Below are 16,377 nucleotides of genomic sequence, written 5' to 3' on the forward strand. Positions count from 1 at the left end.
AGCGTTTGTTTTTTGGCATCCCTCCTCAATTCTGTATGGACCTAAAATGTATTTATATTGGGGTTTAATTTCCACCCAAGGAGAGGTTACCCATGAAAATGGAAGCATAATTTGGTCATGAGGTTGTTATCCCCCCTAGGGCTTATATAGCCAGTTAATATATGTTAATACAGCGAAGTGAACAAAAGGTTAAATAAGTAGGTCAGGCTCCGAACAAGTCCTCTACTGCTTACTTCTGCTTAAACGGAAGGAAAAGCCCATAATGGCGCTTGCCTGACTTCCACCCCCATCATTTTAAGAATTGCTTTGCCAATCCTTCACAGCAAATAGTAATTTTAAGTGGACCAAAACAGAGCTCAGGGTGTTTGCACTCCATGGTAATGATAGAGTAGCTGTGCTCCCTGGAGTCAATAAAGCCCAACAATTGAGTCATTTTTGCCTCCTGTGAGTGAATCACTGCTGTTAGCCTGAATGACAGGATTGCTTATAGAACTGGAGCCCTCCGCCGGGCTGACCTCATCCCGGGACAGCAAGGTTCAGAGGGCAGGCAGGTGGTGTTTAACACAGTTATAAGTAAAAGCTGATTTTGTACTTGTACGCTCTGTAAACAAGAACGTGGAATTGGTGGGGGCAGGGGAGGGAGGAGCATTTGATGTCTGTCCATGTACTTTTATCGAAAGCAGCACTTCCTTTTTTGCTGTCTCCTTCTCCTTCGCATTTCTTCTTCCCCCTTAGCATCCTGCCCCAACCACCTTGTCTGTTTCTCTCCTCCCCATCTCCCACCCTTCATATATGTAAATCTCCAACACTTGCTGTTGACATCAGATGGCCACAGTCCAGTCACACTTCTGATGAATGGAAGATGCAGACGGTGTTGGGGAAAAGAAAACTATCTTACGTTTGAGATTAGTCTTCAGTTTCTAAGAATCATTCTGAAGCAGAGATTTTAGGCATATATAGACAAATGCTAAACAATAATGGTTTTCATGTCATCGAATGAAGAAAATAGGAAACAGGGAGGGTTATAGAAAACATTTCAGCCTAAAATTATCGTCTAAGGAGATAGAAAAGGTCTAGAGAACGTTTTCCAGCCCCATCTCTAAACCCCATTGTCAACATTTTGGGGCTCAAAGTTCTATGGAGTAGTCAGGTTTTATAATTTTGGAAGTGGGATTGTGAACAGTTAAGATATAAAAGAAGAACCCTACAAATGGTTCTCCATCTCTAGAATCTGATGTGGGAAAATAGGACCATGGAAATCCTTTAATAGGATATTTGATGAATTGTTTGATCAATTGTCGATGAACCATTTAAAAATACAATTTCATGTAAAAACCAGAATCTTGCTTCAATTTTTCAAAACCTTGGAATGTTTGTGCCCCTAAAATCTTAATGACTAAAGTTAGAAATTGATAGGTAGCATCATTCCTTCTCTGGGGTTTATACTTAAGCATATGAAAGGCTGTGGCACCATCCGAGCAGCAACACTTTGCGTTCACTTCGTCGCACTCAGTATTGTTGCCTACGCTTATTTGCCAGGACTGCTCCCATTTTAGAGAAACATCTATTGACACTGTAACTCTCAGAGCACAATTTGGGAAAAACTTCGTTAGAAAAATATAATGAAAAAATAGATATTTTCAGAAAGTTTTCTATTCTCCCTCCCTTTCTAAATCTCACAAATCTTTCCCCTTCATTTCCTACTCACTAGTCCTCTGTCCCAACACACGCGCACATGTCACAAAAGTCCATTGCCCTCAGTTCCCGTGACTCTCAGCTTATTCTTTCTTCTCAAGTCCACCAGACTTATCATGTTCCAATATATCATCTATTCCCCAGCCTAGAAAAGTCTGATGCTCATTTTCTGCCAAGTCGAGTCCTTCTCTTCCACAGAAGATTTGACTGGCATCTCTAATGCCTGGATGGATTCACGCCTTTAAACTAATGCCTCTTGGGGCACCTGGGTGGCTCAGTCAGTTAAGCGTCTGACTTCAGCTCAGGTCATGATCTCACAGTTTGTGAGTTCGAGCCCCGCGTCAGGCTCTGTGCTGACAGCTCAGAGCCTGGAGCCTGCTTCGGATTCTGTGTCTCCCTCTCTCTCTGACCCTCTCCCACTCACGCTCTGTCTCTGTCTCTCTCTCAAGAATAAATAAACATTAAAAAAATTGTTTTTAACTAATGCCTCTAGTCTAGATCTTTAGTTGTTTCTGAATGCACAGATAACCAGACCAGAACCAGGAAGCCAGAGTTATTTCCATCATATCTCTTCCCCATTCTAGGAAAAATAATTTCATCAGTGATTCAGCTACACCATTTGCAAAGTGAGGACAAGAAAATCCCTACAAGCTCTTTCTTATATTCTCAATCCTACATTATTTCCAAGGTGGAGGAACCCTATTTTCATACATTCCATCAGTTATCTGTTCAAACATTTTATTGAGGATGTACTATATTCTTGATAGTGTCTCAGTAATATAGAATTAAGATGTTCCTTCTCTCTCAGGCTATCTGGTGGGAAGCTAGACAAGTAAATTGTGATGGTGGTGTTGAATAAATGCTGTGATGGGCATATTAGCTAGGTGCGGCTGACTGAGGAAGTGCTGTAGAATTCCAGACTGTGGAATCAGGAAAGTTACTTCACAGAGATATTCTCTGAAGGGAATTTTGAAAGCTGTGTTGACCAGATGACCATGGGGGAGAAAAGGCCAGCCCAGACAGAATGGATAGTGTGTTCCTAGTTAGTTGGAAATATTAACTTTATGCTTATTTTTCTAAAGCTTATTTATTTAAATAATCTCTATACTTAACATGGAGCTCCAACTCACCACCCCGAGATCAAGAGTTGCATGTTCTTCTGACTGTGCTAGCCAGGCGCCCCACTTTATATTTATTAATTGCCTTTTTGTTTATTTGTACATTACCTGACTCCAAAGTAAGAATCTATGGCACTTAAACCGATTTCTAAATTAAATTAGTTTTGGATACATAATGATGTCACTTTATCTTTACTGTTAAAATGGAGATTATTCAAATGCCATCATTTTTATTTCTAATAGTTAAATTAAACCACTTTAGGAGATTCTGATAGATGTGAAACATGAATCTGCTCTAAAATTCTTTCAAATTGCAGTACAATGTGTTTGCTTCTTTGTCTATTGGAGATTATAGCTTTCTGTGGAATGTCAGAATCAAAGGTTGATGTCTTTATTTCTCTGCAAATGGGGGAGAAATCCACTAACTAGCCCTCTAACGCTAAAATATTTAAGGACTAAAACAGATGTGGCATAACTGCTGGTTTGCTATGTCTCTTGTGGTTTATAAAGATATATTTTATGTCTTTTATGATTACGGGATGATGCTAAAAATTTTGTGGGTAATAATACCGTCGCATTGGAAAGACAGCATATAACATCGCTGGAAGAAGATAGAGAGGGCTACCTGGCTGTCAAGTCAAAGGAAAAGCAGTTGGGAAACTTTATTTGGAATTTGGTCTTTGATGTTTGATTATCATAAATACGAGGACCTTAAGTCATACCGTTCATAAATAGATTTTTTTTTGCTTCTTGACACAGTGGGATGTGTTTTAATAATTTTCAGGGGTTATTGTTAAGTACAAAGCTGTTAGAATCAGAGTTTCTTTTAAATGACTTAAAAATATTTTAGATCTTTGATTTTTTTTTGATTCCTTTGGCACCTGTACTAGATGCCGATATGAACTGGTTAACTAGCATTTGGTTTAAACAGAAAGACTGAAACATATCTGCCTATTTATGATATTTTTGTTTGTTGGATCTTTCTTAATATTACTTGACTTTCTGTGTTTTAATCTCATTTTATCATATTTTGGGTTGAAGCCACTCCAAAGCTTAACACCTAGGAGATTTCTCACTTTTGGTTCCCTTTAAAAGTGCTAAAATCTCAGCCTCTGAAACAAGAGACCAAGCTACAATTTAAAGAAAGCAGTGGTATTGATAAAGGGCCCTAAGAATGTTGCCACCTTCTGCATGTGCCTTCTGCCACATCCTTTCTTTTAAACCAGCAGGAGAATTGAAAGAAGGATAAGGGCCTGGCCCATCCAAACACTTCTGGCATGCCAAGCTGGCCTTCTGAAGTTTCCCCTGCTGCTTTAGAAAAAGGAGCCCCACAGACAAATGAAAGAGCCACGGGGACATTCACATGCATAGCACCTTCCCTCCAAAATGCCAAGTGGCTTTAGATTGCTGGTGTTGGGGTGGTTTGGCCCGAGATGAAGAATAGAGCCTTGAGAACCATTTGTTTCCACACCATTTTGGGTGAAGTGCTGTATTTTTCACCTTAAAAGGCCATTTAAAAAGAAAAATATGGTTTGAGAGGAGGACACAATTTGGAAGCCATCACACTTAATGGAGTCCCTTTTAAATGTAACACTTTGTCCTATCAATTCTCTTCTAAATTAGTTGTCACTACCTAGAGAAAACCTACCCTTGATTGTCTTATGCTGTTGCTTAAACACACATGGTCTCCTGTATGTATTCTCCTCTATCCAATTTTTAAAACTCTCGTAAATTCTGTCACTAAACTTACCCTTGTTAAGGATGGAATGGAATACAGCTTGCGCACACAGAGTGACCGGCATGTTATCACCACTGCCATCTACATCTAGTCACACAGATTATCTCAGCATTAAAAGAAAAAGCAAAGTAGGCCTAATAGAAAGAAGGCCATGGCCACAGGCCACAGAGGTTTTTACTGACAGTTGACTTAGCCAGCCATTTCTAGATTGGACTTTGTAAAATCAGAGGATGCAGGAGAAGGAAGGAATTTTTGGAGGCAGCCGGGCAATTTATTACATTTGTTTGCACAGCTCTGGGGTATTCATATAGTTTTGGAGATTTGAAGAGATTAGAAGGTTCTGGAATAGAGTCATTTCTTTCTAAACTTTTACTCTTCTTTTGTCCTTTGTCTTGAGTGGCCTGCCTAGCCCCTCAGCCTCAAAGTCCCACTATCCACTCAAAGGTAACATTTGGAAAATTGAGCTTGCCTCTCCTCACCACCACAAGTAGGAATTTCTTCTACATTTCCACTTTTCATCCACAGTATACCATAACAGGCTAAAGACAGATTCTCAGGTTTATGCTCTTGAACATCTTCCATACTTGTATTTCTGCTTCACCATCTAAGCAGAATTCACCAGTTGTCCCTCATGCTTTTCATTTCTTTTTTTTTTTTTTTTCATGCTTTTCATTTCTATCACCTTCATCTGTGCTCACTTTATCTCCCTCTCTGCTTGGATCAGACCTTTCTACCTTCTCAGCCTCTACCTTGTCCATCAGCATGGCTTCTCAGGCACCATATTTTTGTTGTTATCCCACTACTCAAGAACTTCAGGGATTCGATTGATCACTCAAGAACTTTCACTAGAGGGGCGCCTGGGGGGCTCAGTCAGTTGAGCGACTGACTTCAGCTCAGGTCATGATCTCACAGTTTGTGAGTTCGAGTCCCGCATCGGGCTCTGTGCTGACAGCTCAGAGCCTGGAGCCTGCTTTGGATTCTGTGTCTCCCTCTCTCTCTGCCCCTCCCCCACTCATGCTCTGTCTCTGTCTCAGAAATAAATAAACATTAAAAAAATTAAAAAAAAAAAAGAACTTTCACTAGAGGGGAGAAATGGGGAGGTGTTGGTCAAAGGGTACAGACTTCCAGTTGGAAGAAGAATAAGTTCTGGGGACCTGCTGAACAGCATGGTGACTATTGTTAGCTATACCATAGAATGTACTTGAATGTTGCTAGAAGAGTAGATCTTAAGTGTTTCCCATCACAAAAAAGAAATGGAAACTGCATGACATGACAGAGGTGTTAGCTAATGCTAATGGTGGCTATCATTTTGCAATATATATGGTTATCGAACCAACACATTATATCTTAAACTTACACAATGTTATATGTCAATTGTACCTCAATAAAATTGGGGGCAGTGGGACAGAGGACTTCCACCAGTTTGTTAACTCTAGTCAGCTTTTCTAAAACCAGGAGCCAGTCTGAATTCAATTCCCTTGCATAAAATGGGCCCTAGTCTGCCTTAGTGTCTTTGTAAGCATGCCATTTCCTTATTTCCTGCCTCTCCAGTATTCTATGCTCTTTTAATCTGATTCAACTTTCTTCCTCCACAAATTCAGTAATGAACTTCCATCTGACTTTTCAAATGGCCCTACCCTATTCACACCTATTTACTGTGTGGTAAATTTGTAATTTGCAATTATTAGGTATTATAAAATTGTGATTTTCAGTTGGTTTCTGTGGGTGTGAAGAATAAAACTCTTTTAAAGGCATGCACTGCCTTTTGAAAATTTTAAATAGAGAGTCGCATAATTATATATTTATGTGTTACATGTAATTTCTTATTATATATGACCTTGTATTGTGTCATTAAACTTGTGTTTTGTTAAGTATAGAATGAGGAAGATTTTTACATGGCACGTGTACAGATTACTATGGACCTTAAAAATTATTCATTCCAATTTTTTTAGGATGGAAAAAGGATGAAAATAGGCCTTAAGTAATCCCTGCTCCCCTACACCTTGCTTTCCCTTCCTACCCACTATTGTCCACTCTCCAGAACCCAGTCTCTCACTGGGATACACACACACTCCCAGAGAAAGCATCCTACTAGTACAATTCCCTGAACATTGAGGAGATGGGTGCTTAGTAACTTTTGACTGACCAAAGGGCAACATAGCATAAAACAAGAAATGAGGCTGACAAAAATCTCTATTCCCTGGAAAGTGAAAAAGGTAGAGAAGAGAGCAAACACTAGAACATAACAGGCATGACCCAAGTAGACACAAGGAGTTTTACCAACTGTTTTTTTCTCCTTTGTTGTCAGCATTTCCACCACCCACAAAATTCCTGTCTTTGACCTATGTGACCTATGTGGTTAAATATCCTAGAGTCGATAACTCTTTCATATATATATATATATATATATATATATATATATATATATATGAAACAGATATATACATATATATACATATATATGATACACAGATATATACATATATATATACACACAGATATCAACGTGTGTGTGTGTGTGTGTGTGTGTGTATCTTTCTTTCTTCAGCACTAGCACAGAAAACCTAGCCAGGTATTAGTCTCTGGCAAAGTTTATTGCCATATGTAGGTGTGTGCATGTACATGTACATATACATATACACATATGCACACACACATACATGTACATGCATCCATATGGCTGATGACTTCTCACAGTTTATCTCAAGGCCATGTTGTTTCTTGTTCCACTCATGTGATAGGACATCTCTGACCTGACATTTATCCGTTGAGAATAGGATTAAATGTATGCAAAATTCTTAGCAAGACAATGCGTATGGCTTATGTAGATTTTGTTGATTTTCTTCCTTATATGTTACTCAGAAAGCCCGTGTCAGTATATATCAGGGGTAATGAAATCAACATTATGGAATCTTTGATATTACATTTGCTAAAGCCTTTCTGGATGTTCAGTTCAGCTCTTAATGATTGATACTATTGACAGCGGATAAACATTTTTGATGGATATGTTTGCTCACAGATTTAAAAAACATCTAATCCTTTTTTCTCTTTGATTTAAAGAGTGCAGTGCTATTGGAGAGGAAACAGTTCAAATGTGGTCATCGCAGGTTGGTGGCACCAAAAATAGAAATTCACTTAGGGTAAAATTTGCTGTCAGGAAAAAATGGAGCATTCTTTCTGAACTCAGGAACGTGTGGTTCATGTGAGCTTGCTTGTAGATGGTTGCTACAATAAGGCTTCTTTCATACAGGTGTGTTTATGCCCCAGGCTTGCTGGCCACAGTCCATTCCATTTACAGAAGCTGAATTAAACAATAACTACCGCATTGCACAAAATGGCGGTGGGGGGGGGAGTGGGGGGGGGGAAAGGTGAGCGTCAAAGGAGATGCCTGAGAGCTTTGTTAGGGCCAAGAAAAACCCTGTTGCAGTTGTCAGAGCTTGTTGATGTTGCTGGGAACGGCACTTTTTTTTTTCTCCTGGATTTTGTGGTTCTGCCTTAGGAAAGAAAGTAAAATAGAACGGAAGAACAAAGTCCTACTCTATAAATCAGCAGCTGCTCCTTGCCAGATCAAAGGAGTGACATTTTTGCTCCTGGACTACTTGTCCACTTGAGGGCTTGACAGGCAGCTAACAGCTGGCCTGCTAGACTGTATGGGTGAATCAGCCTACATCTTCTTCTGAGCAGATGACAAGCTAATCAGAGAGATATCCATAGCAGAGGGCATGTGAGTGCACCTTGATCTCCTCAAACATACCTAATACATAATTGCTAAACAGCTTGGTGCATTTTTGGCAAGTTAATGCTTAGGTAGTTTCCACTGAGAAGTAGGATAAAGAATTAATACTTCAATCAAAGGTGATCATGAAAGCTAAAAAGATACTAGATTTGTTGGGATCTTCTCCTCTTAGAGTGAATTAGTAAATGGTTAGGAGCATAATGAGAATTGGCTTAAATGTGTGTAACTGATATCAAGTGACTGGTTGACTTTTCAAAGCTCAGTCGGGCTGTAGTGTTTAGATAGATGAACAGGTACTGGGTAATTGGCAATGTGAAAATGATGACTTCTGCTTTCTATGCTGATAGAGTTGAGCAAAGTTATAGATGTTCTATGTCTGCAAAAGAGTTGTTTTCAGAAGCCCCATAAGGTGTGTCGCCATACAGATCTGGAATTTTAATGTCAGTAGTAAAATTTCCAAAGTAATTCAGTTTCTAGTTGATTTCCATCTGCCATTAATCATGTACAGGATGAGGTAATATATTACAACTTATATCTATTGACTTAGTATTTTATCTTTAAGAGGATAGATCCTTGATATGAATAGCTAAGGAAGTGTGTGTGTTTTCTCCTCCCTTGCTTTCAAGTGGCTTTGAAGGATCACTTTTATAGTCAGTGATAAGTAGCCACATATGAATAATGGCATTGAATGATGCCACATATGAATGATGGCATTCTGTAAGAATAACATTACTTCAAAATCATAACCCACTGGGATGTTTTGTTACATGCCCTCAAGTCTGATTATACTTATGGAATAGTGTTTATTGTTGCTCCATATTATAAGGGAAACAAAAGATAATTCCCTATCGTAGAGAAAATTTCCCAAATACTTTTATTGAAAAGTTTCCACTATTGGCCATATAAACCTTAATCAGATAAGATGCCAAATTATCCAGGTCACCTTTGAAATTTAATGATAAAAACAATTATACTTCTTATTAAAACTCAAACACTACAGAAATACATGTAAAAAAAGAAAAGAAAGAAAATTCTGCCATCTTCCTTCTGCCCATCCCAGAGAGACTGAAAGGTAACAGTTTCCACAAAAAGCATTTTATTGGCCAAACTTTTCCTTTAGGAAGTATGCATGGAATAAAATGAATTAAAATTATTATAAATTTTTGTTTGCCCGAGGCAAGGGAGTAAAAGACTATTTAGGTCTGAGATAATTTAAGAGAGTAATACATGCATTTTCATAGCTGTTTCATGCTTAAAAGTTGATCTTTGTAAATTTCTGTTCTTAGGAAGAAGGCCCAATCATCTATTTGCTATGTGATCTCCAGCAGGACCTCTAAAACTTAAATGTGTATAGATCACCTGGACCTCTTTTCAAATCCTAATTCAGTATTCAGTAGTGCCAGGGTGAGGACTACTCTGTTTCTACAGTTCTAACAGACTCATTGTGATGTTGATGTGACTGGTCCATGGAACACACTTAGACCTGCAGGTGTGGAGAACCATTTTAGAGAGTGTGATTCCAAAATAACTTGCCCCACTACCCAGCCCCCCAGCAGATGCCCACTACAGTGTCTAAAATCCCCCCAGGGCATTATGCATTTAAATTAGCTGTGACCTTGGGAAAGAACTAGCACATGGACACATGATACTTGTAAGAGTAGAACACATGATTACCTCTCTTCAGCTCAGCATGGATTTGCTTAATAGTCACCCACCAAGTCTTAATTATTTCCTATGAGAGGACAGAGCTCTTTAGGAGGGGACATTGGGTAGGTGCATTTCGAGTGTAAGCTAATATTTAATGAGCTCTTACTATGTGTCAGGCACTGTGCCAAGCATTTTACATACAATATCTTCCTTAATCCTCAAAACAATCTGGTCTCAACCAGTGCCCTGTTATAGACAGGAAACAAATAGAGGCCTGGAAGTTCACGTAGACTTGCCCAAGGTCACACAACAAGTAAAGGGCAGAGATTATGAGCCTACCCTCTCCATCACTTTGTTCTATGGAGAAGTCTGGAATATGGAACAATAATTGAGAAGGGTTTGCCCAAAGTAGGGTATTTTAGTAAAGAACCTATGTAAGCCCTGTAACTTCAGGGAAGAATTAGGTAAAAGAATATTGAAAGAACACATTAGAAGGTCATTAAAGATAAGTATTAGCTACTTAGAATTTTGTCCAGAGCCTTTTGTGTTCAACTTGAATGTTCCACTACTCAAGGCATATTCCTAAAGCTGCAAAATGTTTGTGATTCCGGATTAGCATCATGTGTTCATGTTATAAATGTATGAGTAATTAGTTCATGCGTTTTCAGAGTTGTAGACAAGTCTAGTATCTATCAAATTCTAAATTAATCTGTAGCTTCAGGAAATTATGAACTGTGAATGTGTTTCTGAGTGGCCCATGAATTTCATTCATTTACCTTATTTTGCTCACAGTTGTTCATGAGAAAAGATCCATTGTGTGGCCATCAGTGAAAAACTCATGGCTACACCATGACTCAATCATTCATGTGCCCGAGTACATATTCAAAGACATTAAGCCTGCTTAATTCACCAATGTAACCATTTCAGTGAAACTTACTGAGAAACCCCCACTCTTAGCCATGACCAGAGCACAGAAAAAAAAAAAAAAAAAACTTGCTTTTTGTGTGTGTGAAGAAAAAAAGTGAAGAAACTTGATAACTGATTTGTCAAGGTTGAGGTTTCATTGTATCAGACACCAAGCAGTAGCAAGCTTTGTGAATAAGCACGCTCACTGATGAGTCCCATGGCTGGGTAAAGTGGAGAAGCAGAACTTCTTCCTTTTTCAACAGGTCCCCAGTCACCAAGCTGCTTTTAACACCTCTTCCAAGATAATCTGATCCCTCTTGTACAGTTCAGCCCCCTTCCTTGACCAGACCCATCCACGGAAAAGCTTCAGCGCAGGGATCCTTGGTTCCTCCTCAGAGCCTTCAGGGCTGGCGGCTTTCCAGGTGACTCCACAGAGGCCTACATTTTCTAATAAAAGGAATGCTGCCTAAAGAAGTTGGTTACCAGGTGTGGCATGAAGTTAGTGAACCAGAAAGAAGGGATTTATCAGTCATTTAAAAAGAAGGGGAGGGAGGGGGAGAAAGAAAAGGAGAGAAATCAACAAGCAGGAATGACACCTAAGCCTACTTCTATCAATCTGAAATATGCTTTGGAGTGAAAAAGCTTTCAAAGGAAAACCACGATGGTCAAATTTCAGTTGCAGGAAAATATGCAAAGTTGAAAAGTTTGGCTCTTCTGTGGGGACCGAGGTGGGGATTGGAGGCGGGGAGGTCTCCAGGAGCTCTCTCCTCCAGTAAGACGGCAAGAGGAGATTGCAGTGATATTTTGCTCTCTTGCGTTTTCTCTTTTTAATACGTTCTTTTCTCATCTCTGAGTTGACTCAAAAGGGCCTCATGATTCTTGGAAAGTCATTGAATTTATTTCTATAATTGAGTTATTTTTAAGCTAACAGTCAGTGTATGATTTTTAAGAATCGCACATACTAATGCGTTTTCTATTTTTGTAAAATTTAGCGAGAAAGTAGAGAGTCTTAGTAGATACTCTCCCGAGTCTTTGTGTGAGCCTGGGTACTAACTTTGTGTTCAATACAAATCAATGGAACTAGTGCACTTTAGGGCACTCATTCCCTATGGGAGTCACTAATGGAATTATCTGTAGCCCTTAAAAAAAGTCACAATGAGGCTAATGAAAATTTTTTCTAAGTGAAATCTGGATAAGGCACTAGGCTTACTGGCACATTTTATTTATGGCATTTATCATATATGGCACATTTTGCACACAAGTTTTACAAATCTCAGAATGTTTTTAAGAGCTATTTAATTTCTAAAAGACTTTGTAATTTCAGGTTAAATTGTTTATACCAATAAAGAAGTGTATCACATGTCCTCAACTTCAGAATCATTCTGGGATGACATTAAAACTTTAGAAAAATTTTTAATATCAGATACAGATGAGAAACTTAACAGGCTTTGAATTGGAAATAACTTGTGGGGGTTTTCATTAAAGTTGGGTGCAGCTTGCTGCATTTTGGTTAGTTGGATGTCTTCAGCAATTTTTCAAATGTTTTGGGTTTGGCAAAGTCCAAAATGTTTTTGCCAAGACCCTCTTTTCCCCTTATTTTTTAAACCCGTGTGAAATTCAAGGATAACTTAATCCATATGTGTCTGATTCATTTACACTTAACTCATCAAAATGTTATTTTGTAAGACCCATTTAATATCCAAAAAAACCTTTTGAGCCTTTTTAAGACAAGTCTTTTGTCTTTGAACCAGTGAGTTGCGTTTTTCCATCTGAATGGAGCTAGGACCTTAAAAGATTGAAGATCAGTGTATTTTCAATTTTAGAGTCTTCACATTTTAAGTAGAATCAAAACTTGATATTCTGTTTACTACTTGAGCATTGAATAAGGTCATTTTAAAATATAGATCAGAGGAAGTGGAAAAAATTTCTTGTCATGTAATTTAGGGAAAGGTTGCATTTGGAAATTTTATCTTAGTGATACTAAAGAAATAAAAAGTACTCCTAGTCTGAATTTTTAAAATCTATAGTTAAATGTCTCCATTGTATGTACATTGATGTGTTTTCTAAGAGTGGCCTGCAGATCATCAGTACAGTGGGGTAATTGCATTTTTCTCGTGTTAAATTGTTCTTAAAGTCAACTCATTCATTGGTAATTTTGATAACAACATCTATGGTGTTTGTAAGATATCCCAAGATCAGGGGAGTTGACAATTGGCAGGAGTTGTAAGTTAAGAGATTTCTGAAAAATTGGGGCCCATATGTTTTTAAAATTCTGTGTGATTTGAAAGAATGTGGTAGAATTATGATCCTGGCAAGATAGAACACTATGGATCAAAAACATTGTTTGAGAACAAAAATTCAGAGAAGCTAAATGGAACCCAAGTGAAAAAAAAAAAAAAAAAGCAGAATCTCTATGACCCTTTGTAAAAAAGGATCTAGTTGAAAACCTTCAGAGGCTTCTATGCATATTTGTTTAGCAGAACCGGGCAAAGAAAGGCCATCGCCAGAACTGCTAGTGAACATCCAGTCCATGCCATGGTAACTAGTTGAAAATGTAATACCGGAGTGGCATCTCCAAGTTCAGCGCTTCTATAAAGACCTGCTAGCACACAGAATGCTTTTTTAATGTTCTGCATTGTTGTGTGTCCCCCATTGAACACCCTTTTGAGCGGACCCCGTTTTTACTAATGTAAACATTCTGACGAGTATCCAAAGAAATGACCTTTGAGTGAACCTCTAACCTTCCCCGTAATTATTTGTTTGAAGACAGTGTGGAGTTCTCCTGCTGAGAACTAAGAACCATGATGCCTTGCAGCTCTGTGAGGAAGGGAGTGTTTGGGGGAACTGGGGAGAAAGACATAAATAAGGGAACAACCTCCAGATGTAAATAATAAAAGAGTAAAAGGGTAAAATGAAAAAGGGAAAAAATTGCAATTCATTTTACCTAAAGAGTTGGCCTGTAGGAAGAAACAAAACCAGAATCAGTAGCACATAAAAAGAGGTGAAGCCTCTGCCATGTGTGTCCTCCATTAGAAACTTCAAGGAGGAAAGAAAAGGTTTCTCCAGGCTCTCCTGAGCATCTCAGTTGGTCTTAAGCTGCGCAGATACAACGAGTTCCTGGGGGTGAGAATTGCACGTCAGTCCCCCTTGGTCCCCGTAAAGACAGTGGGGAAAGAGTAGATAATTAAGTTCCTTTTCTGATTTAAGGGATGCTTCTGGAATGCTTTGTGATCTGGTCCCATATTCCTCAGTAGCACTTATGTTCCAGGTGGGAATACATGTGCAGTTTCAGCTCTCCTTTTGTTTCTACCTCCCCGAGTCCTGTCACTTGTTTCCCCAAACCTTGAGAGGGTGTAACATTTTTGACAACTGAGCTGTACTTCCTTAAGTAATAAAGAAGTTCATTGTTTTGCAAACAAACACCATATGCAAAAGACTCCTTTGGTTGTCTTGCAGCTGTTATTCTTCAGCCTAATTGTATTCCCTCTAGAATGCTCACGGGAGGCCCGAACAAGTGTGGGCTGCTGTCCTCCTAGGAAGGGACTTCAACTCCTTAGAAACACAGAGCTGCCAACACACACTAGAATTTTTCTGGCTAATTTCAAAGAATGGGTTTTCAGTTCCTGCCTGTGGCCCCATGCAGACTCATTAATCACGAAGTCCCTTGCCCTTAAGATTTCAAACTGGAAATACTGGGAAATGTTCTAAGTGGGTGTATTTTTAAGGAGGTGCTAGCTATGTTATAGGCGGCATGCCCTCCCTCCATGCCCCCCACCAGATGCACGGCCAGTGAGTCCCGTGCATCACTTCAAATGTGTGGGCAGTGCACAGCATTAAAAATGCACAGGGACAAGGGTAACTCGCAAATGGTAGAAAATTGTTTTGTTTTTATTAAATTTGGAGAAATAAAGGAGATTTCTTATCCTCTTACTCTGTTTGTACATGAATATTTGATGGGCATTATTAAACATTAAAGTAACATGAAGTAGGCACTTATTTTTGGATTTCCAACAAAATTAGATCCAGGCTTCTAGACGAAATAACTGCTTCTCCTTTACATTCCTGTGATTCAGCCACCACCTGATTTGAAAACGTTTCTTGGGCCCTAATATCAACCATGTGTACCTGAGGCTGGGTCTTTCTAGTGGGTTGAAAGGTGGCTGGGTTTATGGTTGGCAGTTACCTTATCCCTGCCCTGGGTGTCCCAGCTTAGACTGGAAAGGCCGCCCCCAGCTGGCACTGACCTCTAAATGACCCCTAACTTTACAGGCTTAAACTGCAGGAGTTGCCAAAGAGCAGAAGTCTTTCTGGCCAGCACTTATTACTGCTGTGTTGGTGATAAAACTTCAGACAGCCTAATTGATGGCTTTGCTGACCTAACAATACCTTGTGAAAGCAGAGTGCCAGAGCCTGGTCTCCATTTATGACCAGCTGCAAGGGGAAGCTAGGTCTCCCTATGATGGGGAGTTTAGGGAAAGGAGAAAAATCTTCCAGCCCGTGAACTTTAACCAGATTCCAACTTGTTCAAGAAGCAGAAGCACGCCTGCAAATTAATAGATGTTTTCTCAGGGAAAACTTGATTCCCTCGCTGAGCCTTTGTCCGAAAGTCAACCCCGACTTGGTTATCAGATGATGGAGATGATCCAGTCAACTGTTTCTGAACACTGCAAAGGGAAAACTGCCTTTGGATCAGAAAGATAATTCTCGGGAGATGTTTGACCACGTCTTATCCTCCGCAGCGTTTGTGCCAAAGTGCTCATAGGGTGCAGAAACTGCATTGGGTGATTGGACTTCTCTGTTCTATTTCAGGTTTATTAATGCCAGAAGAAGAATAGTACAGCCCATGATTGACCAGTCAAATCGAGCAGGCAAGTTCCAACTAGTATCTGCATTCATGTCCCATAGGCACAGATCCTCATCAAGTTATACTCTAGGAGTTTCATCACCTGGTAAATAAATGCTTCCATCAGGCGTCCTGGGAGAATTTTTTTTCTAATGTCCCCAGGATTGCACTTAGGAAGCAACTTCACTAATTGGTGCTAATTGGAGATTTCCCACCCTGACTCCACTGAAACTGCTTTTTATTTTCTTTCTGAATTGGTAATTGGGCACAAGTATTAGTGCCACAAGCAGTTTGTTTGACTGCGAGCTCTGGAATTACTCATTGCTTGTCTGCATCAATCATTAGCACACGTTTTCTTGTTACCCACAATTCCTTGGTGTTCACGTGGCTTTCACTCCTGGAGCATCCCCTGTTCAGTTCATTGTATCCATTCGTTTGCTTGGACTGTTCATAATATTCTGTTGGAGCCCAGCTCGCTGCTTTGCCAGCGTTATTTTTTAGTACAAGATTATTACCTTTGTTTAAAATGCTTCCCATCCATCCCACTAAAATGCATGTGGCTTTTTCCTCACAGTATCCCCTCGTTTCTCCGAAGCACTTATCAGTACTCTTGAGCCATACCCGTGAAGTCCTCATCATTCCACCCTGAGATTTCCTTAGTTCACTGAGGCATTTCCGTGTCCCGTGAGAAGGT

The 16,377-nt window shown here is 39.4% G+C and overlaps 1 protein-coding gene across 9 annotated transcripts in view; it reads left to right on the forward strand.

Annotated features, from left to right (window-relative positions):
- Positions 1 to 16,377, forward strand: part of MEIS2 (Meis homeobox 2) — a 209,411-nt gene that overhangs the window by 188,094 nt on the left and 4,940 nt on the right. For all 9 annotated transcript variants that reach the window (XM_047861657.1, XM_047861659.1, XM_047861653.1 and 6 more), the window contains one exon: positions 15,650 to 15,708. In XM_047861657.1, the coding sequence (XP_047717613.1) occupies positions 15,650 to 15,708 (59 nt within the window). The remainder of the gene's footprint in view (positions 1 to 15,649; positions 15,709 to 16,377) is intronic.

This window comes from Prionailurus viverrinus, chromosome B3 (assembly GCF_022837055.1).
Source record: "Prionailurus viverrinus isolate Anna chromosome B3, UM_Priviv_1.0, whole genome shotgun sequence".
NCBI lineage: Eukaryota > Metazoa > Chordata > Mammalia > Carnivora > Felidae > Prionailurus > Prionailurus viverrinus.